The 22,585-nt window shown below is 34.3% G+C and overlaps 1 protein-coding gene across 1 annotated transcript; it reads left to right on the plus strand.

Annotated features, from left to right (window-relative positions):
* Window positions 1–17,866: 17,866 nt before the first annotated feature.
* LOC142623914 (monooxygenase 2-like) lies at window positions 17,867–22,489 on the plus strand. Its single transcript, XM_075797394.1, has 5 exons — window positions 17,867–18,152; window positions 20,103–20,165; window positions 20,271–20,448; window positions 20,856–21,090; window positions 21,707–22,489. The coding sequence occupies exons 1-5, from the start codon at window positions 17,902–17,904 to the stop codon at window positions 22,282–22,284; spliced, it is 1,305 nt and encodes a 434-aa protein (XP_075653509.1). The 5' UTR covers window positions 17,867–17,901; the 3' UTR covers window positions 22,285–22,489.
* The last annotated feature ends 96 nt before the right edge of the window (window positions 22,490–22,585 follow it).

A 22,585-nucleotide genomic window follows, 5' to 3' on the forward strand; every position in this document is an offset into this window, starting at 1 on the left:
GTAGTCGCCATGCTTGTTTTTCTAAGAGGGCATCATTGAAATTTGCCAAATCTTTAAACCCCATGCCTCCTTCCGACTTTGGCTTACAAAAGGTATCCCACTTGACCCAATGTACCTTCCTTCTATCACTTTTTTGGCCCCACCAAAACTTTCTTATGAGACTCTCAATATCTCCACAGAGTCCCAAAGGAAGTTTGAAGCAGCTCATTGTGTAGGTTGGTATTGCTTGGGCCACAACCTTGATAAGGATTTCTCTACCCGCTTGAGACAGAAGCTTTTCCTTCCACCCTTGAATTTTTTTCCAAACTCTCTCCTTAATATAGTTGAAACTGGCCTTTTTGTTTTTTCCCACCAAAGATGATAATCCCAAATACTTCTCGTATTGTAAGATCTCTGATACTTCCAAGGCAGATTTGATCTAGTTTTTTACTCCCACTGAGGTGGACTTATTGAAAAAGATAGTGGTTTTTGCCTTATTGATTTGTTGGCCTGAACACCTTCCATAAGTTTCGAGTATATTCAAAACTTGTTGGCATTCCCGGATTGTTGCCCTACAAAATAATAGACTATCATCTGCAAAAAAGAGATGGGTTAGTCTTGGGCTATTTCTGCATAGGGCATAATCCTTGATATCACCTTTCTCCTCTGCTTTAGTGATGAGACCATTTAATCCTTCTGTGCTAGCAGAAAAAGGAATGGTGACAATGGATCTCCTTGACGGATATCTCGAGTTGGTTTTATCATCCCTTTTGCCTCTTCATTCACCAAGATGGAATAAGAAACCGTCTTGACACAAATCATCATCAGTTTTATCCATCTTTCAGTAAAGCCCACACGTCTCATGACTAATTCAAGATATGACCATTCTACCCTGTCATAAGCTTTGCTCATGTCTAATTTGATAGCCATATAGCTTTCCTTGCCCACATGTTTCTGCATACTACGGAGAGATTCAAAAGCAACTAGAATATTGTCGAAAATTAATCTACTTTTTGTAAAAGCACTTTGATGTTCAGAAATGATCTTTGGAGAATTTTTTCGATTTTATTGGCCAAAAACTTTGAAAATATTTTATATAAAACATTACAAAGGCTAATGGGTCTAAAATTTGAAGCAAATTCAAGGGAGTTTTTTTTTGGGATGAGTGTAATAAAAGTGTGGTTGAGATTTTCAGGAAGATATGCGGTATTGAGAAAATGTAATATAGATCGAGTAATATCATTACCAATTGTACCCCAGTAGTGTTGGTAAAATAGAGGAGGCATTCCGTCTGGTACTGGGGTTTTGAGGGGTGCCATTTCTTTAATTGCTTTATGAACTTCCCATGCAGTGAAATCTTGTGCCAGCTGATTGTTCAAATCTGAGTTTATCACCTTCTCAATGGACTTTGTGGCTGCATCACAGAGTGCCTAGTTGGCCGAAGTATACAACTCCTGAAAATAGCCAATAAGTATCTCGGCTATCTCATCACTGCTTGAACTCCACTGCCCACTTGTTGACCGAAGCCTCTGAATGGTATTTTTTCGCCATCTTTGAGTAGCCCGGCTTGTGAAAATATTTTGAATTCCAGCCACCCTGGGTAACCCATAGCACCTTTGATCTTTGAAGCCAAAGCCTATTTTCCTTGTCCACCAACACTGAAATCTCATTCTTTAATTCTTGTATTTTGAAATTTTGTCCTGTGCGCATCGCCTCCTCCTCTGCTTCAGCCAACTCTTTCCTTTTTTCCTTTAAAGTATTTCTAATGTTGCCGAAGTGGTCCCTCTCCCAATTTTTTAGTTCACAGCCACACCTTTCAATTTTTCTGATGACTTTTATTGCTGGATCGTCCACCTCCCTTGCTTCAACAACTTCGGAACATGTATGGTCGGACAGCCACGCCTCTTCGAACCTAAATGTTTTTTTACAAGTTGAGCTTCTAGACCCATCATATTAATCCATAAAGGACTATGATCTGAAGACTTTGACTTTAGGTGGTGGACTTTTGTACCTGTAAATCTCAACAACCAATCGTTAGTAGCCAAGGCACGATCAAGTCTCTCCCATATTGAATGACCTGCAGAAAAATGTTTCTGTCATATATACCAGGGGCCTGCAAAACTGAGATCAATAAAACCATACTCATCCACTACATCCCGAAAGCATCTATGCTTGGTTCCTACTACTTCCTCCCAATTTCTCAGAGGTTCTCATTATCTCATTAAAATACCCGGCACACAGCCAAGGGATATTAAATTTTTTGTGAAGTTGTCGAAGTTTATTCCATGACTCAAACCGTTTGTGCGTCATAGGTTCACCATAAAAACCTGTGAATCGCCAAGCCTCCTCCTTCCCCTTATTGATGATCGAATCTAAATGATTTTGTGAGAAAGAATCAACATGCAAGTTGATTGAATTTCGCCAAAAGGGTGCTAGACCCCCACCTCTATTATTTCCTTCAACAAAAAATAAATTATCAAATTCAATTTTCCATTTAATCTGCTTTAGCCTTGCTTCATCCGTCCACGTTTCGGCTATAAACAGGGTGGAGGGATCTTTTGCTCGAATCACTACTTCAAACTCTTTTTCTGTCCGCAGGTTCCCAAGCCTGCAGCAGTTCCACACTATGATGCTTATGGTTCTTGGCAAGACTGCAAAGCAGCCTCCGCCATTGAAATTTCTGTGCTCTCATCTTTCGAAACCAAGATCTTCTTCTTTGGTAACTCCGGATGGACTTCCTCCTCAAGCTCCTAGTTTCTTTTGTGTAAAACAAAGTATTGGGTAGGGTTCTCAGGTAACATGTTATTTCGGGCTAGTCGCTTCCACATGCATAGAGTAGTAGTATCATGTGGGGTAACTTGAGTGGTCACGTGGGGAGAGTTGCTTTGTGCCTCAACTCCTATAAAATCTGTACTTATTTCAGAATTAATTTCACCGGGTTTTGACTATGTGGAGGTGACAGATGGCATATCAGTTGTAGATATTGAGTGGGAGTCAAACTTATTCAAAGCCGAATCAATTTCTTCAATTTAATTTTCGAAAACTTGAGTACGGTTATCAGATGGGGATGAATTTGGGATGGAATTAATTACCCGTATAATTGGAGATAATGGTGGGTTTAAATTCTGCATAAAATCCTCCACCAAATCTGCTGTTTCCATGTGAGAAGCACGAGGGCTGTCCACGTTGGAATGAGCGTTACTATCCTCTGCCGGAGTAGGTCTGCCCTGAGATGCCACTAGCTCTAGCTCCTCTGCCACCCTATTCTTCCTCCCAAACGACTGCTTAGTGACACCTCCAAGCCCATCACCCATACCTGATACCGTCGTGTAAGGAGATCTTCCTGGATTGAACGGAACAACCCTTAACCATGCTCCATATTCCTGCTATGCCTGTAGATTTGAACCTTTCCCAGCAAGCCGTTTTTCACACTCTTTCTCATCGTGGGTTACCATGCCGCACCAGTAGCAGAAGGTTGTAAGCTTTTCATACTTAAAAGAGACCCAATTCTTGGTTCCTTCATCCAAAATCACTCTTTGACCTCTACTTAATGGCTTTGAGACATCTATTCTCACCCTAACCCTTACAAAATCCCCACCCACCATCTCCTTTTCTGCTTCGTCAAGTAATACTTCCCCAAGGGTTTCTCCTAGTTCAATGGCTGTCTCTGAGTCAAGCAATCTCAGAGGTAAACCATGTATTTGCACCCAAAAAGTAATCTTTGTAAAACGTAAATGTTTGGCCGAAAACGAATAGTCATATCGTTGTAGAAGGATAAGATGCTTATCGAACGACCACGGTTCTTGAGCTAGTACTCTTTCTGCATCTGTCTCAAGTTCGAAAACGAATAATAGAGTATGGTCATCAACATCCCTGATCTTAAATTCGTTCCTGGCCCTCCATAGTGGTTTGAGGGTTCTCCCAATGACATCCACATTTAGTGCACGTTTTGTTAGAAACTTTGCTGCAAGAACATATTCTTTTCTTCTCAGATTTTTGGATTTTGTCAGGCTAAGTTTGGCACCTTCCTCATCCGTGAGGGATAGTTTTTCCATTCACTGAGAACTTCATCCATAATTGGGAATAAAGACAAGGATAGAGAGAAAAGTAGGAAGGAGGAAAGAAAGAGAAGAATGTGTTTCCCTAAACCCTCGAAAAATAAAACCAGCAAGCCCTACTGATAACAGTGTTATCAGAGGGAGAGAGATATCATTCCGAAGAAGATAATAGAGTTTCTACAGCCTAGTTAATTTTGATTCTAAACTTTTAATTTGTGCAAGGATGACACGCACAAACTGTTAATTTTGATTCTAAATCATAAATAAATAAATAAAATCATAAACGTAAAGTGCTCAAATTTTAATGCAATAATTTAGTAATTTTCATAAAAATGTGTGCACTTTTCAAATTCATGATGTCACAATTATATAACAAACTCTATAATTTGATGTTGTTATCAAGTTATACTTTAAAATTTTGATGTACAATTGAATACTATATGATTTTAAAATGTTTATTTTAATTATTTTGTGGGTTGCACAAAACCAATGTTTTTTTTTTGGTTGAGAATCCACCCCAAGAAAAGGAGGGGGAGTTAAGTATTATTAAGGAACTTCAAAAAAATAAACATCAATGGTATTTGGGGGGAATAGTCCCCATCCAAACACGAAAAGGAGAAAAATTACAAGCTAATCTAGCAAGTTTATGAGCTACTCTGTTACCCTGCCTACGAGTATGATAGAAAACTGATTTCCTGAAGTTTGCGGTGGACTGCTTGATGTCACAAAGGATATGGCCAAAACTTGAGGAGGAAAAATCTTCGCTATTTAAAGCCTTGATGATGATTTCCAAGTCACCTTCAATGATTACTTGATCAAATTCAAGCTTCCTTGCAAAATAAAGAGTTCTATGTGCCGCTAACACTTCCACCATCTTTATCGAAATAGGTAGTGGAATAACTTGTGTAAATGCAGCCATAACAAGACCTTTGCCATCACGAATAATGCCACCCAAACCTGCTGAATTATTCTCTTTAAAGATAGCCCCATCAAAGTTGGTGTTTTTCCCATTTCGTTGGTAACGGATTCCATTTGGTGATGGGTGGAGCTAAGGAGATCTTCGTCAGGGAGAGATTTGCTCGCTGGAATTCCTGTAAGAAGTCTAGAGCTAGTGTACTAATCGACCCCAATGGAGATGTTACTTTACCCACTCTACATTTATTCCTTTGAGTCCAAATCATTGAAGTGGTTATTGCAAATAGATTAGAGGGTCCCTTTTCTTCAGGTAGAGCTGAAAAACATCTAAGAAATTCGAACAGTACCTGGATTCTCTCATCAGGCAGCCAAAGTGCCTAGTCCAGACCTCAGCTAATGCATGACACATCCAAAGAGCATGGAGAGTTGTTTCTTGATTCGCTCCACAGCTTTGACAGACAGCATCAGTTAGGACTTTCCGTTTCATCACATTCACCCGTGAAGGCAGAGCATTAAGGCTTGCTCACCACATTATAGTCTTGATTCTGTTAGGGACTATAATGCTCCATAACTCTTTCCGTGTCTTCTTTGATTGGGACAGGTTAGAGGAACTTGGAATAGCGTTCATCTCTTCTTCCAACATCAATCTATAACCTGATCTCACTGAGTATTCACCATCCAGATTGAGAGGCCAAATGAGTTTGTCATCGCAGTCACTAAGGCTTACGGGGATTAATTTGATTAGAGAGGCTTTGTGAGGCAGGAAAATGTTGTCCACTGCCTCCTCGATCCAGCAACGCCGTTCCTTGTCAATCAAAATAGAAACCGATGCATCACAATAAAAAAATTTAGAGGTGACAAAACGTTTTTATTATGAGGGTCTGGGAGCCAGTTGTCATGGTAAATCCAAATGGCAGGGCCATTTCCCACTCTCCATTGTACCCCTTTATGAATCATATCCCTTCCCTTAAGAATATTCCTCCATTCAAAGGATCCATTACCTTCCTTAGCATCCAAAATCGACCCATTGGGGAAACTTTTAGCTTTAAAGAATTAGTGGAACAGGGAGTTTTTGCTATCTAGTAAGCCAGACCTGCTTAGCTAGCATAACATCATTGAATTTCTAAAGTTCTTGGAAACCCATACCTCCCAAATGTTTGGGCTGACATAGAGAGCTCCATTTTTTCCAATGACTTTTCCTTTGACCGCCTCTTTGCCCCCAACCAAAACTTCCTTATCAAGACTTCAATGTCATTGCATACAGTGATAGGAAGCTTGAAACAACTAATGGCAAAGGTCGGGATTGCTTAAATAACGGCCTTAAGAAGCACTTCATGACCTGCTTAAGAAAGAAGTTGTTCCTTCCAGCCTTGTAGCTTAGCCCATACCCTCTCCTTGATGTACATTAAACTCGCTTTCTTGTTCTTACCAACTAGAGCTGGTAGTCCAAAGTACTTTTCGTATTGCTTAACCTTTTCCACCCCAAGAGAATTTTTAATCTGGTTGATCGTTTTCGGGGGTGTGGCTTTGCTAAAGAAGAGGAAAGTCTTGCTCCTAATCAATTTTTGGCTCAAGGCCTATTCGTAGCAGGTAAGCAAGTCTTGAATTTTATGACACTTGGATAGGGAGGATTTGCAAAAAATCAAGCTATCATTGGCCAAAAATAGATGTGTCAATCTAGGGCCTATTTTGCAAATAGAAACACCCATATTTGACCAGCTTCAAATGCTTGGTACATTAAGCTATGGAAGCCTTCTGTACACATTAGGAACAAGTAAGGGGAGAACTGGTCTTCATGACAAATGCCTCCTGATGGTTGGATGACTTGGGATTGTTCACCATTGATTAAAATGGAGTAGCTAATAGTAGTAATACATTCCATCAACCCATCTGTCATTAAAACCAATTCGTTTCATCAACAACTCCAAGTAAATCCATTCAACGCGATAGTACGCCTTTCTCTAGCTTCAAAGTCATATAGCCTGAGTTGCCATTCTAACGGTGTTTCATGTAGTGGAGTGTTTCAAAGGCCATAAGAATGTTGTCGGTAATGACTCTGCCTGCTTGAAAAGCACTTTGGCTTTTGGAAACAACTAAGGGGAGGATAGTTTTAAGTCTGTTAGGTTTTCAATTTCAAACTCAGCAGAATTATATTACTAGTGGCTTTGCATTTTACTTTGAGGATATAGAGTCAACTACTTTTCATTTGGTGGGCAAGAAAGATATTCCATAGTAATTCACATTTCAGTTAAAAGTCTTGATCTAGAGTTAAAATTTTCTTAGTAAAGATAAAAGATTTTAATAAAATGTCATGGTTATTCATGATCTTCAATGGTTGCAAAATTAATACAAGTAATCCATTGAGACACTCAATGTACTGTGTTTGAGGCAGTGTGTGATAAAGATGGAGGAAGAGGATGTGGTCATAGTAGGGGTAGGGATAACAAGTTTAGCAACTGCTGTAGCCTTGAAGTGAGTTGGAATTCGAGCTTTGGTGATAGAAATATTAGAAGAGCTGCGTGCCACTGGTGCAACATTAAGTCTTTACCCTAATGCTTGGTTTGCTATGGATGCCCTTGGTGTCTCTCACAAGCTCATCAATCTTTATACTCCTTGCAAAAGGTAATGTTGGAATTCTTTCAATCTTTTTCTTCTTACAATGACCTATATTTGTCATTCTCAGAAGAGTTTGTGTGAGTTTATGCTCCCTATAACTTTGGTTTTTGTTATTAATCGTATATATTTGTTAACGCTAAAACTTAAGTATAGTTCCTTATTAGGTTACCTAACTAAATTCAACCACATAGCTCTTTCCTAATAACAATTAAATTTAACAATGAAGATTGTAGCCCATTGGTCAATGAAACCACTTTATTGAATTTATAATAGGGGAATTTAGGGATAACACCTAATTAAGAAACTGTATCTATGTTTACCCTATTTTTTATTCTTAGAAGATCTTTGAGATCAAATGTTGATACACATTTAGCTGACATGCGTGTGTAGAACAAATTTTGGAACTTTGAACAATTAGCATTTTCTGAAGCCAGCTAGGTGCATGCATTTCATAAAGTGGAAATCTTGGATAGAAACAATCGTACACTGCATTGATAATATGTTGCAACACAGACAGGATTGTCATAGTAAGTTTGGGTACTTCACCAAGATGTAGTTGACTTCTGTAATTTGAGTATCATATAGAGTAGAATGATAATAGGGTTACTACAAATTTTATTATAAAAGTCTATAAAACTATGTATCAACTTTTAAACCCAAAACAAAAAGTATTTCAGAAAATTATTTACAATTCTACTGATTATTTTCTAGAACAAAATCTAAGGTCAATCTTAGGTTGAGCAGAGTACGTATGGTGAACTATGTAATCACAGAAATTAGAACTGTTATTACAACGCTGCAGGCGTCCTATGTCTTACCTCTAGAGATTATGAAACAATAGGATGGGTTTGAACTATATTCAAAATTGCAGTTCATGTTAGTCTTAGTTTAAATCTTCAATAAGTTGAGAAAAATAAATAAAATTATGCATTTGATTTCTAAAATTCGGATCAAATTCTTCTATTTTAGCACCTGAAATTTAAAAAGTTCAGTTCCATTTATCAAGTTAGTCATTCTATAGTTTTTTGTATTCTAAATACCCCTTTGTGCTTGCACACATACACACTACTTAACTTTTTTATTTTTATTTTTTCTAAATTTAAATTGTGTAACCTTGTTCATATTAAAATAGGGCATACATAACAAATGTCAATACTGGAGCAACTCAAGAAGTCTCTTTCACCAGAGCTGATAGGTGCAAGACCATTTTGTGATTTTTTTTTTTATATGATATCGTGTGTGAATTTTTTTTTTTTTTTTTTGTCCTTCACTCCAATTCACTTCAACATCATTACCAAGCATGAGCCAATTGGATCACTAACTTATTGCTTTTATGTTTTTTATTCAAATGTTTTTTCTACTTTGCCGACATATAGAAGTGCAGCAGTACTTAGTATAAAAACTGAAAACTTGTATTATATTTTCTCCATCTTTACAAAAGAATTTACATCAATATATAGCTATACAAGAAGAGGAATTATAGGAGTGGTTAATTACAGAATAGAGAGATTTTAAGGAGAGAGATTATAGGAGTAATTACATATTCAAATTCAAATTTGAATTGAAGAGAGATTTGTGGAACGGTTACTATAACAGCTCAAGTATGTGAGCTAGACTATTTGGTGATTAGGGTTTTTTTTTTTTTTTTTTCTGTTATTGTTTTGTGAGAGAGAAAAAGACTATAGCCATACTTCGCATTTTTCTATGATAATAGTAAAATTCCTGCAACTCCGTGGATGTAAAAAAATTGCCGAACCACGTCAATACTGTCTTGTGCGTGTGATTATTTTTCTTTGGTGTGTGTTTTATCTATTTTTTGTTTCTCACAGGTTCGGAATTTCGTGTTAATTTCCCTACAATGCGAAGTCAGTTTACGGAGTTGTTATCTGTATTGGAAGTAATCAAGCATTTACTTGTAAGTAGGGGTGTTCACCAAACCGCACCAAAACCACCCGCAAAATGGCATAACCGCACCGCAAGTAATTGTGCACCGCACCACACCACATGGTATAGTGCAGATTGCGGTTTTATAATAAGAAAACCGCACCACACCGCACCGCACCCTCTATATATATTAATATATCTAATTATTTTTAATATTAAATATATTATTAATAGTTTAATAATCCTAGTTTTAAAAAAAAATAGTTTGATAACTCTAACAAGTGTTGATTAGGAAAGCTAGCCTAAAATAAAGAAAAACTTGCTCAATAGTTTAAAACTTGGACCAAAATAAAGGGAAAAATTAGTTTTGGGCTGGATAGAAAAAGCCCAAAATTTGAAAAATATACCAACTTCAAATCATTCAAACCTCATCTTATACATCGCATCACATATGTGACCGCAAAAATGAGGTGCGGTACGGTTATGATTTTGGCTAAACTTTAAACCGCACCGCACCACACATGTGACCGCAAAAATAAGGTGCGGTGCAGTTATAGTTTTGGCTAAACCACACTGTAAAGGGTGATGCTAAACATGGCCCAAAACCACACTACACTGCGAACACTTCTAATTGTAAGTATTTATTTCACATTCAATGTATTCACTTATAAATTTCAATAAGAAATCAGAAGAAGTCCAAGATTTTTTATTTAGAACATTTTTTGCAAGTGTCCTTGCCTTAGAATTGAGTAATTCCTTCTAACAATCAAGCATGTGACTTGGTCACATTGAGTGACATCTGCTAGGACTACTACCTTAGGTTGAGTGACATCCCAGAACTACTCATCTTATCATTTGGTTAAATCTTTGGAGCGTAATTTTTGAACTTCAAAACTTTATATATAACTCCCTAATTTAAGAACAATATATTAAAACCACTTACCATATGAATTAGAGTGCAAATTGGACATGCAAATTACAAAACCTCTCATTATTTATGATTCACATTGTAAATACTTTTATAGTATAAGGTGGATAATTGTCAACCAAACTGTTAATTTTGATACTAAGTGAATGTTTGGATAGCGACAAGCGTCTAGCGTTTTTTGCGTGGGTCCCGTGCATTGTTCACGGGATCCACAAACCTCTTTTTTCAACAAAACTTTAATTAAAAATGGGTCCCACGATACTATTCACACATTTAAAAATTATTTTATTACAGTGTTTTCTATTTTCAATTTTCAGCAAAAAGCAGTATCCAAACATACCCTAAATCGTAAATAATAAAAAAATACATTTCTAAAACTTAAAGTGCTCAAATTTTAATATAATAATTTAGTAATTTTCATAAAAAATGTGTGCACTTTTCAAATTCTTGATGTCACAATATATAATAAATTGTATAATCTGATGTTGTTATCAAGTTATACTTTAAACTTTTTTTGTACAATTGAATACTATATGATTTTAACATGATATAATTTAATTATTTTGTGAGTTGCACAAAAACAATATAATTTGTATTTGAGATTTATGTAATTACTAAAAATTATTTCATAAGAATTTTACATGAGAATTATAAGTGCAATACAACTTATTCATATGCAAAAAGATTCTAACAAATAAACAGTATATATATATATATATATAATGTCTGTGTTTGTAATATGTGTGTCTTCATATGTTCGCAAGTGTTTGAAGACATATTTATCATAATTATAAATCCTCTTCGAATATCATTGCAGGCAGCAACTAATTTTAGATATAATTGATTATTAAGAAGATACGTATAATAATCTTGATTTTTTTAATAAAAATAATAATCTTGATTAGTGTATAAAAGGTTCATAACTAATAATTCTGTTTTGGAACTAAAGTTTTGATTTTGTTGTAAATATGAGTGATTATTATAAGTTTTAGAGCTCCTTTAGGTGATGTAAGTAGATATTGGATATGCTTTCTACAACACTAAGTATATAATATTCGTACGAGACCATAGAAGTCATAATCAAATTGAAAGAGCATTATAATCTGAATATTCCACTCCATTTGGGAAAGATTAGAAATTTTCAAACCTTTTCTTCATGTGTGCCATCGTGCTTTCAATAAAAAAGAATATATTAGGTCCCACTGCAACAAAAAAGAAACCTCTTTAACGGACTTATGTGTGACAGCACTAAAAATGATAATCAAATACATTCATGGTTATTAAAATCTCGATCTTGATTCTACGATTTTACGATCCTATCTGTCCAAAATTGTCCGAATATTTTAAGGATTTTTGCGATTGTTCATGATCAGTAGGATCGTACAATTCTAAGGATCCCAAATGACCTTGATTTCTTGTAATCTTCTTTACCTTGACAGAAGGCTCAGTTGAACCCAAATGAAGAATAAAATCCCAATAGACCAAGTTTTTCCACTTTAATGTAGAGTGTCAGTTGGACCAAAATAAAAAAAAAAATATCCCAATAGAATGTCACGTTTTGAGGTTTTTGGCCTCTTTAAATGGTGCTTATAAATGGATGTAGTGGTGTATGGTAATTATATCAATGAATGTATAATTTATGTGATTATTTAACATACCAATGCGTACTTTTTGTTTTTTGCTTAAATAATGTAGGATCTTACGATTCAGATCCAATCCTACAATCTACGATCCCATCTACCTCTCACGATCCTACGTATATCCCGATTTTGACAACTTTGATTACAATAAAATACTTAACCTTAACAACCAAGTACCAAGTCCATATATCCATACCAATTTTCAATAAGCCAAATATACTTCTCGCCTAGAAGAACCTAAGGATGGAGCAAGGATATCTAGGGGAGGGGGGAATATATACAAACCAAATTTTTTTTCTGTGAAAATTCGAATTAACACCATGTATTAACAAATTATCAACAAAAGAAAATGCACTAAATAAAAAATGATTTAAGGAGTGAAATAGAATGGAAATATGGACATATTCACTACTACAAGTAAACAATAATAAGTACCATAAAAAATATTAAATTAACCAGAGAAGTAGACAAGAAGAATAAAGTAATATCAAATTCAATGGCAAGTCATCAAAGCAATATACTCCCTCTGTCCCAGTTTGTTTGTCCTCTATTTCGTTTTAGGATGTTCCAAAATATTGTTTTGTTTCTAAAAATAAAAGTTATCAATTTACTAATGTTCCTGTTATACCCCTACCTTATTTTCAAAACTATTTGAAAAGAAAACTAACAAATATTTAAAAAATCAATCTAATTGGGGCACCTTTTTAGTTACCTCATTAAAAATAACTCTTTTAAAAAAAAACTGATAAATTTATTTAAGGGTAATTTTGTAAACTTATATATTTTTATAAGGCAAACAAGACAATAAATGACGTTCCCTTAAAAAATTTGACTTTTCAAACAGGACAAATAAAGTGAGACGAAGGGAGTAATACTTTAGGATAAAACTTAGTTACAATTCATAAAAATAAAAAAATACTTAAGTTTATTTCCCTAAATGCAATACAAATGAAAGAAACTACTTAGAGCAACCGCATCAGTCTGTGCAAATTTTTTTCCATTTTGTACATCTAAAACCTACTTTTTTCTATTTTACACTTTCATTTTTATGGAACACCCACATCAGTTTGTCTATTATACACATTTATTCAAATTAAATATTTAGCCCACATCTCTCACGAACTGGTTCTCTCGGCTACACCCATTGAATCTCCAAACCCAATTGACCCCACCGGTCCATTCCCAAACTCAGGTCCAAGTTCACAAAGCAAGCTATTGAGCTGGAGACCCTGGTAGACAAGATCGGAGGTGACGCAGGTGGCATTGGAGACCAGGGTGGCGAGCTTGATCACGAAGCGTTGGGCGAAGGGGTTGATGGATGCGATTGGGTAAGTGTTGTTGAGTTGGTCGAACACTAGCATGTCGCCGCTAGCTGCCGCGACGCAGCGAATTTTGTAGGATTGGTCGCTGCAAGTGGCGCTCATGCTAAGTGGATATGGGACTATGGTGTTGCCGCAATCTGAGCAATGTTTGGCAAAGGATGCGCACCCGTCGGAGAACTCCGTTCGTGTTGCAAGCAACGAACTCGTCCGGCGACTCAGCTTGCTCAACCTCGTTCTCATCGACGGCGGTGGCAATCGACGGAAGCTAGAGCATGCTAGAATGATGAGATGAGAGAAAGAGAGAGCTGTGCAGAGAGGAGAGAGAAAAAATTATTAAGATATTATATGCACATGTTATAGTAACTGTGCATATTTGCACAGTTACTGTAGCAATTTGCATTTATACACAAGTTTACACCCACTGATGTGGGTATACTCAAAATGTGTAAAATTAGTCACTTTTTCCATTTTGAACATTTATGCACAAACTGATGGGGATACTCTTAGAAATTAAAACTAACGGGTCGGGGGATTGGTCAACAGTTTTTGTGGGCTAGGGGAAAAGTATTTCAGCAATTCTATTACAAAAAATTGAACAATTTCTCTCCGCTTTTTTTTTTTCTTCTCTCTCTTCTTTTTCTTATTTTAGAAACACCAATACTAAATTTTACTATCTCTCCTCATTTAAGTAAAAACACCTTGCACAAATACACATAAAAAAAGCCTTATAAACAAAGACTCCAAAATTGGTTGTGTTTTCAACAAGAATAGAACCTCTTTAGGTGGGTAAGTTAACTTACATCAACCACTTGGCTACACCAAGCTTTGTTGTTAATAATGAAAGCTAAAAAATATGTATTCAAAATATGGATAGCAGGCTAGTACCTGTAGTTTCTTCTCTAAGATTTTTACCTTCTAAAAAAATTGGTTGTGCTGGCTATACAGAACACCACACTTTATTGTCAGTATTGGAATCTAAAATTATTTATTATTAGATTAATTAAATATATCAAGAAAAAATTTAATTTTTTTTAAAGGATAATTATGATAAAGAATAGGTATGTTCAAAGTTTAGCAGTCGAATTAAACTTTGAACATCTCCACTCGAAATATCTAAAAGTACCCGTTGGCATATATAAATAAAATAAATAAATTTTTTTTTTAATTTTTATTATAATTAATATATTCATAGTTTTATATTGTAAAGTTTTATTGTAATTAATCTTCTCTCAAAATAGAAAATATATTTTTCTATAAATTTGAAATTATGTATTTGTTTAGCAATTTTGCCACGTACTTGAAGTATTAAGAATATTATCTTTCTTTTTCTAACTTGTGTAAATATTTTTGAAAATTATTTAAATTTTAGTGGATAATTTTAAATTAAGGTTACTAAGTTTTTCAAATTTTTTATATTTATTTAATATTATATATGGATTCAACCTCTAAACTTCAAATATATCTATTTTTTGTCATAATTATCCTTTAAAAAATATAAAACTTTTTCTTGAAATATTTAATTAATCTAAAAATAAATAATTTTAGCTTCCAATATTGACAATAAATTGCAGTGTACCGTAGCTACTATTAACACTAGCATGTAACTCCATACAAACGCATGGATGCATTTAAAATTAAACAAAATTTTTATTATAAAAATATAAATATTTAGTCAAATTAATTTTTTTTAAGCATGTAACACATGCATTCATGCATACATATAGATACATTTAAAATTAAACACAATTTTTATCATAAAATATAGATAATTAGTCAAATTATTTTTTTAAGTAAACATAATTAGTCACATATTAAAATTCTTACCTAAATTTAATATTACTTATGATCTTTTTTTCTAATTTTTAATAAGATAGAACATGTGGTGATTTTTGTTATGTTGTGATTTTTATTTTATTTATTTATTGAGAAACATTTGGTGGTTTTTATTGAGTACATGTGATTTTTTGGTTTCTTTTTTAAATTTTATAGTTCATTAATATATATTAGATTCTTAGTATTTTGCATACATTAACTCACTTGAGACAAAGATTAAAAACTTAAGTAGACACATGGCACAAGCTTAAGTGGATAATTATGGTGAAATTCCCACATAAATTTAGACACATGACGCAAAACTGGATTATAATTTCAAATTCTAATTCAATTTTCTCTAAACTTTACTTATTTATATTTATATATATATATATATGACTTATAAATTTTAATTTTTTTTAGTTATATGATTCTGTTTTTTTTATGGTTAATTATATTGCACTCCTTGTTTTCTACACTAAATTAACTAATTTCGCACAAAAATTTAAAATTTTAGATTAGATGAAACACGTGGCGCAAAATTAAATTCTAATTGAAATTCAATTTTTACACTAAATTAACTCACTTGGCACAAAATTCTAAAATTTAGATTAGATAAGACACTGTTGACGACTAAATTCTTAGTTTGAAATAAATCAAACAAGTAAAATAGTTTCACAAATGCGAATTTGTATTGATGAATATGTATGGTACAATTCTCTGTAATTACAAAAGAGTGATCCTCTGATTCGATCTCCTTGAAAGATTTGTTAATTGAAATTGTGGTAATATAATTTTGATTCGAACACCGAATATACTTCAATTTGGCTGAAGAATGGATCGACGATATTTGAAACGAAATTACAATGAATCTCTGGCTACAAGCTTGTTAGAAATTCTTTTTTCCTTGTGTTCTTCGCGTTCTTGATACGTTCTTTGTCTTCGAAGGTTTGTGGTGGAAATTCTTCGGTGCTTTAGAGGCTTGAATCCGTAAAGCTTCGTTGATTTATGGTTTGTTAAGGTTTCTGGAGGCTTTCGAGCTTGATTCTAGTGAACTTTGAGATCTAGACAAGTAGTTTGGATGATTTTGCTTCGAATGTTGTTTGTATTCGAGGTTGAAGTTCTTGAAGTTCCTAGAGGCTTCAGGGCTTGATTCCGGCAGAGCTTCAGTACTTCTGAATCTTCTTTGATGTTGCTTGTGCTTCTGATCTAGACAAGTAGTTTGGATGATTTTGCTTTGAATGTTATTTGTATTCGAGGTTGAAGTTCTTAGAGTTCCTGAAGGCTTCAAGGCTTGATTCCGGCAGAGCTTCAGTACTTCTGAATCTTCTTTGATGCTGCTTGTGCTCTAGATGGCTTGGTCCCTCCTAAGAAGGCTTCTATTTATAGGAGGGTAGGTGAGCGACACGTGGCGGAGTCTAATTGGTAACACATGTCATAGACTGATTGGTCCGCTTATGTCATCGCTTATACGTGCTAGATTGCTTGTGTCATCGCTTATGCATGCTGATGCGTTTCATGCCTCTATTTCAATGACACTTGGCAAATTTCTATTAGTTTCTGAATAGTGATAGTAAAACCTAATAGCAATACGTGGCGCTTTGTAATTGGTTGTATTTTGTGGACTTGGTAATATGATATGTTAGCTTGTGATAGGTCGGAAATTTTCGCTCTCTACAGACACATGGCACAAAATTAGACTCTAATTTGAAATTTAATTAGATTTTCTCTCTGCTTTACCTATTATTATATATATAGATTTGGAATAAATATATTTAGCTTTCACCAACAACAACGCTTGGCATAGCCTATTAATTAGTACATAAGCTAATTCATTAAAGTGCAGAGATATGCCCTTAGGGAACACATTAATCATCTACTTATAGGAAAAATTTATTCTCTAATGATTACTAATATATGCTCTAATGACACGCGTTAATAAAACACACACAAATATATATAAACTAAATAGAAATTCGCTTTCTTTTGGCTACACTACTAGGAATGGATAGGGTACGCAATCAATTACATCAAAGAAAGCCAATTTCTATTTAAGTTATATATATTTCAAGGGTTTTTAATTAATGTATGCTTTAAGGACACATATTAGTAAACTATTTTAAGAAACTTTTTATGAAAAAAATAACTAATTAATTTGACAATATTTTCAATTTTTCATAAAAAGATTTTTAAAATAGATGATTAGTGTGTGTCCTTAAACTACTTATTAACTGGACCTATTTTTCAATAACCCAAATGAAAATTGGCTTTCTTTTACGTAATTGTTTGCGTACCCAATCCATTAATTCCTACTAGTGTAGTCAAAATGTCATACACGATACACGGTCGATACTGGTACCGACTTTGCTGTGCATAAATATAGAAAAACGCAAAAAATGTGATGGTGTTGTCATAAAAGTTTCTTTAGAAAGACTTGGACGAGTTCAAGTACGGACAATACATGTGAATCTGTGATGTCTTTCACTCTTTATCGATTAGTAGAGGGTAATGCTTAACCATCCAACTTTTTTGACTAGTCGCCTCTATAAGCAAATTTGTACACGCAACTTTTAGTTGACAGTATATGATATTGTTTTTAGACCCTTTCCAATAGTCCTCCACTCCCTTTCACATGAGCTTCCTATTCTGCTCATTTTATAAAAAAGGGTTTGGGTCCAATACAAATTTTATATATATATATATATATATATATATATAGAACACTTCTAGACCTCCCACTTGTATTCATGCTTTTGAGATTAATTGAGAGAGAGAGAGAGATGGAGGAGCAAGATGTGGTGATAGTGGGGGCAGGAATAGCAGGTTTAGCAACGGCAGTGGCCTTGAAGAGAGTTGGGGTTGGAGCATTGGTATTAGAGAAATCAGATGGGCTAAGAGCCATAGGTGCAGCCTTAGGTCTTCACCCAAATGCTTGGCTTGCCCTTGATGCCCTCGGCGTATCTCACAAGCTCACCACTACTTATGCCCCTTGCAGAAAGTACTTTACTTCCACCACTTTCATTTCATATAACAATTATGTGTTTTTTTAATGCTATTTGAAATTAATATTACTATGGACACAACAATTTTTACTCTCAATTTCACAACTTGTCGAGTAAATGGTCAACGAAATGTAGTAGGTTTATATGGGCAAAATGAGCCCACCACTCACAATCACGAAACTCAACAAGCTCTGAAATTTGGGGTGGCTAGAATTATTCATTTACTGTATCATAATGAATTTTTATTCTTTATGAAGACATTTTGCTCACTTGGCAGTTTACGTGTACACATACGCATGTGTTAACTTGGATTAGCTTTGTTTATTTAGTTTTTAAATTTTTTTTATTTATGTTCAATTTAAGCCTTGCTAATTGTCTTAAACACATAAACCTCATCTCCATAATCTTATAAAATTAATGTGATAAAGTAGAAATACTTTGTCCAAAAATAAATGATCATATACTTATCACAGTAAAGATTTATATTTTTTTTTTGGGGAGGGAGGTAACAATCTATGTTTACTTTTTTTATTTGGCAAAAACATTATTTTAGTCCCTATATTGTGGGATCATAGTCAATTTAATTCCTATATTTTAGTATTAGTCAATTTAGTCATGCCATTATCTCACAAACGAAATATGTCTATAATCTATATGGCAAACGGATGGTACACTTGGCACACTTAAGCTTACATGACAAATAAAGACAATATTAAACGAATTTATTTCACATTTAAAAAATGTCATATCAGCATTTAAATTGAAAAATAAACAAAAATTAAATTATTAATTTTAAAGGAGAAAAGAAAAGAAAATTTGAACAAAAAATAAAAATCATAAACCCCCCAAAAAAAAAATAAAGAACAGAAGAACCTAAACTTAGAAGAACAACATCAACCCAGAAAAATTAATTTCTCAATTTAAAATTATAATTTGAATTGAAGAATTGAAGGTCAGAAAGCATTAACTTTATTAGATTTGCCGGTAACTCATATAGCTTCTTGGATTGACTTTGCAAACTGTTGCGATTCAAAATATAGGAAGGAAAAAAATAAAATTGTCCAAAGAGGAAATCCGAAGAAATGGTAAAGATTGAAGAGAGCACAAGTCAGATTGCTCGAGTGGGTCCACGTATTTCAGTGGAAATGGTAGATTTTCAAAAAGAAATATTTACAAGCTATGAAAGAAGTTAGATTTCAAGCAAAAAAAACCTAATCATAACAAAATACCCACATCGTGTAGCAGAGGGATACATCTTTGACATAAATGAGTTATTTGCTTAACTTTGTGGTCCTATACTTTCTCATCTCATAAATTAACAACAAAAAGGTAAGGCTTGACCAATTTGATGGACGAAGGGATTCAAAACATTACATCAAATGGTTTTCTTCTTCCTAGTTGTTTATGGTTCAATTTGAGGAGCTGGCTTCCAAGGCAAAGGTTTTGTTTTTCTCTAAGCGGTTATAGGTGAATAAAAAGAGAAAAGAGACCGGAGATAAAGAGAAGGGATTAGACCTAACATGTTGTTACAAAGATGATGCTGCGTTTGGATTGCTGGGTAGTTGGTGATTGGTAAATATGATTTTTGTGTTTTGGTGTTGGTGTGTTTGGCTGCTAAAAAAATGCCCAAAAATAGGAACGTTTTTACAAATATTTTTCCTTCTTTAAAGTGAAAATTTTATTTATTTTTTAAATTTAAATACTAACGTGACATTATTTAAATATCAAATAAATTTGTTTAACATTATTTTACTTGACACCTAAGTTTAAGTGTGCCAAGTGTACAATTTGTTTGCTACGTAGGCATATTTCATTATGTGACTAAATTGATTGTAAATTAAAAATAACATTAACCAAATTGACTGTTATCAAAATGTAAAAATCAAATTAGCTGTTACTTCAAATTATATTTTTGCTAATTTTTTTCCTATGTTTCTATAAAATAGGAGGAACGTAACAAATGTTGATACCGGAGCAACTCAACAGGTCCCTTCCGCCAAACCTGATAAGTATGTTACTTGAACCACTCCCTTCATGTTTTCACTTTGTTTTGATTCAGATCCATCTTCCCTGCACATTCCCAAGTTCATTATTACCCTTGGGTGGTGACGCAGGAATGGACATGAACTTAGAATAGTACATCGTAAAGCCTTACTGGAAGCTCTGGCAGAGGAATTGCCCGTGGAAACCATCCGTTACTCTTCCAAGCTTAACTCCATTGTAAATCAGGTAGAAGAAGGCACATCCTATGCTATCATTCACCTGGAAAATGGAGTTAGCATCAAAGCAAAGGTAAATAGGAATTATATACGGCCAGCGCAGTGCTATATAACGAAAATGTTTTTCACTAAGTTGACTAGAAGTGATTAAAGCAACATTGCTTTCTCTCACATGAGCTTACCACTGACATAATTTTTAACATACACTAATCATTACCAACAGGGTAGCAATTGTTAAAAAAATTATGTGCCTAGACATATTGATACTTAGCACCACTCCCCAAAAAACTTATTTTATACAAATAAAAAAATTTCTTACATTACCACATAAATCTTTATAATTCCGAAACTCACAGTAAGTCAAACATTAAACTTACTAATTAGTAAAGGTTACATTTACGTTCTTACTTGTCAAATTTTCTTTTCTCTAATTTGAATGTTTTCTTACCTGTTCCAAAAAAAAAAAAATGAATGTTACAGGCGCTGATAGGGTGTGATGGGGTGCACTCTGTGGTGGCACATTGGTTAAGACTCACCACTCCTGTTAATTCAGGCCGATGGGCCGTGCGTGGGTTGGCCATATTTCCTGAAGGCCATGGGCTGAACCATGAAGCACAACAATTTGTAACTATAGGCAAGAGGGCGGGCTTTATTCCTCTCAATGATAAAGAGCTCTACTGGTTTCTCACAAATCTCACCAGCGAATCCTTAAGAGGTTAAGCCTTTTCATTCCACCTTAATACTTATCTTATATTGGCACCAATATAAATATTGTCAAAGGTTTTCGAAATTGAGTCCATAAATATTGTTAAGCACAAACTTATACTAGCTACCTTGTCCTGAATTTCAAGCCCCTCCCTCAAGCAAAATAAACCTACTAAAAGTTTAGACCATATCTACCTCTACATGGGTATACAAGTGTGAGTGAAAATCTCACACAGAAGAAATTAATTTAACACAATTGGGTCATAACCTATAAATTTAGGTTATTGCCCATCAATCAAATTTTGTCATTTTTTGTGTCCATGATTCGAAAAATAAAAATAAAAATTGTGTCCATATTTACTAGAATAGTTATTTGATACTCTTAAAAAAACTATGGGCAGCATCAATTGGATTGATTGAATCAAAATTGGCAATGAAGTCATTATTAGTCACTTCTATTAATTTGTTACCAAGCAAAAGGAGTGGGTATCTTTCATAAATTACCGATTGTTCCAAATATTAAACTAATCTTGGATAAATTACTAATTGTTCCAAATATTTAAACTATTAGAATATAGTGAATATTAATTATTTAACTATTATTCTAACAATCTTTATCATTTCAGGCGACGATATCGCACATGACCCTGAGCTAATAAAAAAAGAAGTTATTAGTAACTTTGCCAAGAACTTCCCCACATCGTACTTGAGAGTTGTCCAGCATTCAGATCTTTCAACAGTGACATGGGCTCCCCTGATGTTTAGATTTCCATGGGACGTAATAATTGGAAACCTCAGCAAAGGGAATATCACAGTGGCTGGTGATGCTATGCATCCCATGACACCCGACCTAGGACAAGGTGGTTGCTCAGCATTGGAAGATGCAGTTGTTTTAGGCAGACACATTGGGAACATAATCATCAAGAACAAAAAGCTTGTGGCAGGAAATCAAGTGGCTGAAGCCTTAGAAAGATATGTTAAGGAAAGGAAGTGGCGTGTTGCTGGGTTGATCATGAGCTCATATCTAGCAGGTTGGGTGCAACAAAATGGGTCTGGATGGTTCATGAAATTCTTAAGGGATGCAATATTCTATAGGCGTCTGTACAGTTTGATATTTGATTGTATACATTATGATTGTGGGAAGTTGCCATGTGTTTCATCATCAAATAGTGAATTGGACAATGACCCAAGAAAAATTGACTAGCTAGGATCCCAGATCAAGTGAATTGAATTTAGTATTTCTTTGTTTCTTGTTATGGGATTCAGATTAAGAGTTAGTTTAAGGGTGGAGTTTGAAACTTTTGATGGATCTGTTTCCCATTCAAAGCTGCTTATGACACCCTTTTAAGTTTTAAGTAGTGTATAATAATTGTGTAACAGCATTAAATAATATACAAGTTGATTTTCTATTTGACTGGGTTAATGGTATTAGGATCATAATTAACTTTGGATTGATGCCCCCAAATTGATCGGATATTGAATTGAATTAGTTGAGTATATATTGT

Source organism: Castanea sativa, chromosome 2 (assembly GCF_040712315.1).
Source record: "Castanea sativa cultivar Marrone di Chiusa Pesio chromosome 2, ASM4071231v1".
Taxonomy (NCBI): Eukaryota; Viridiplantae; Streptophyta; class Magnoliopsida; order Fagales; family Fagaceae; genus Castanea; species Castanea sativa.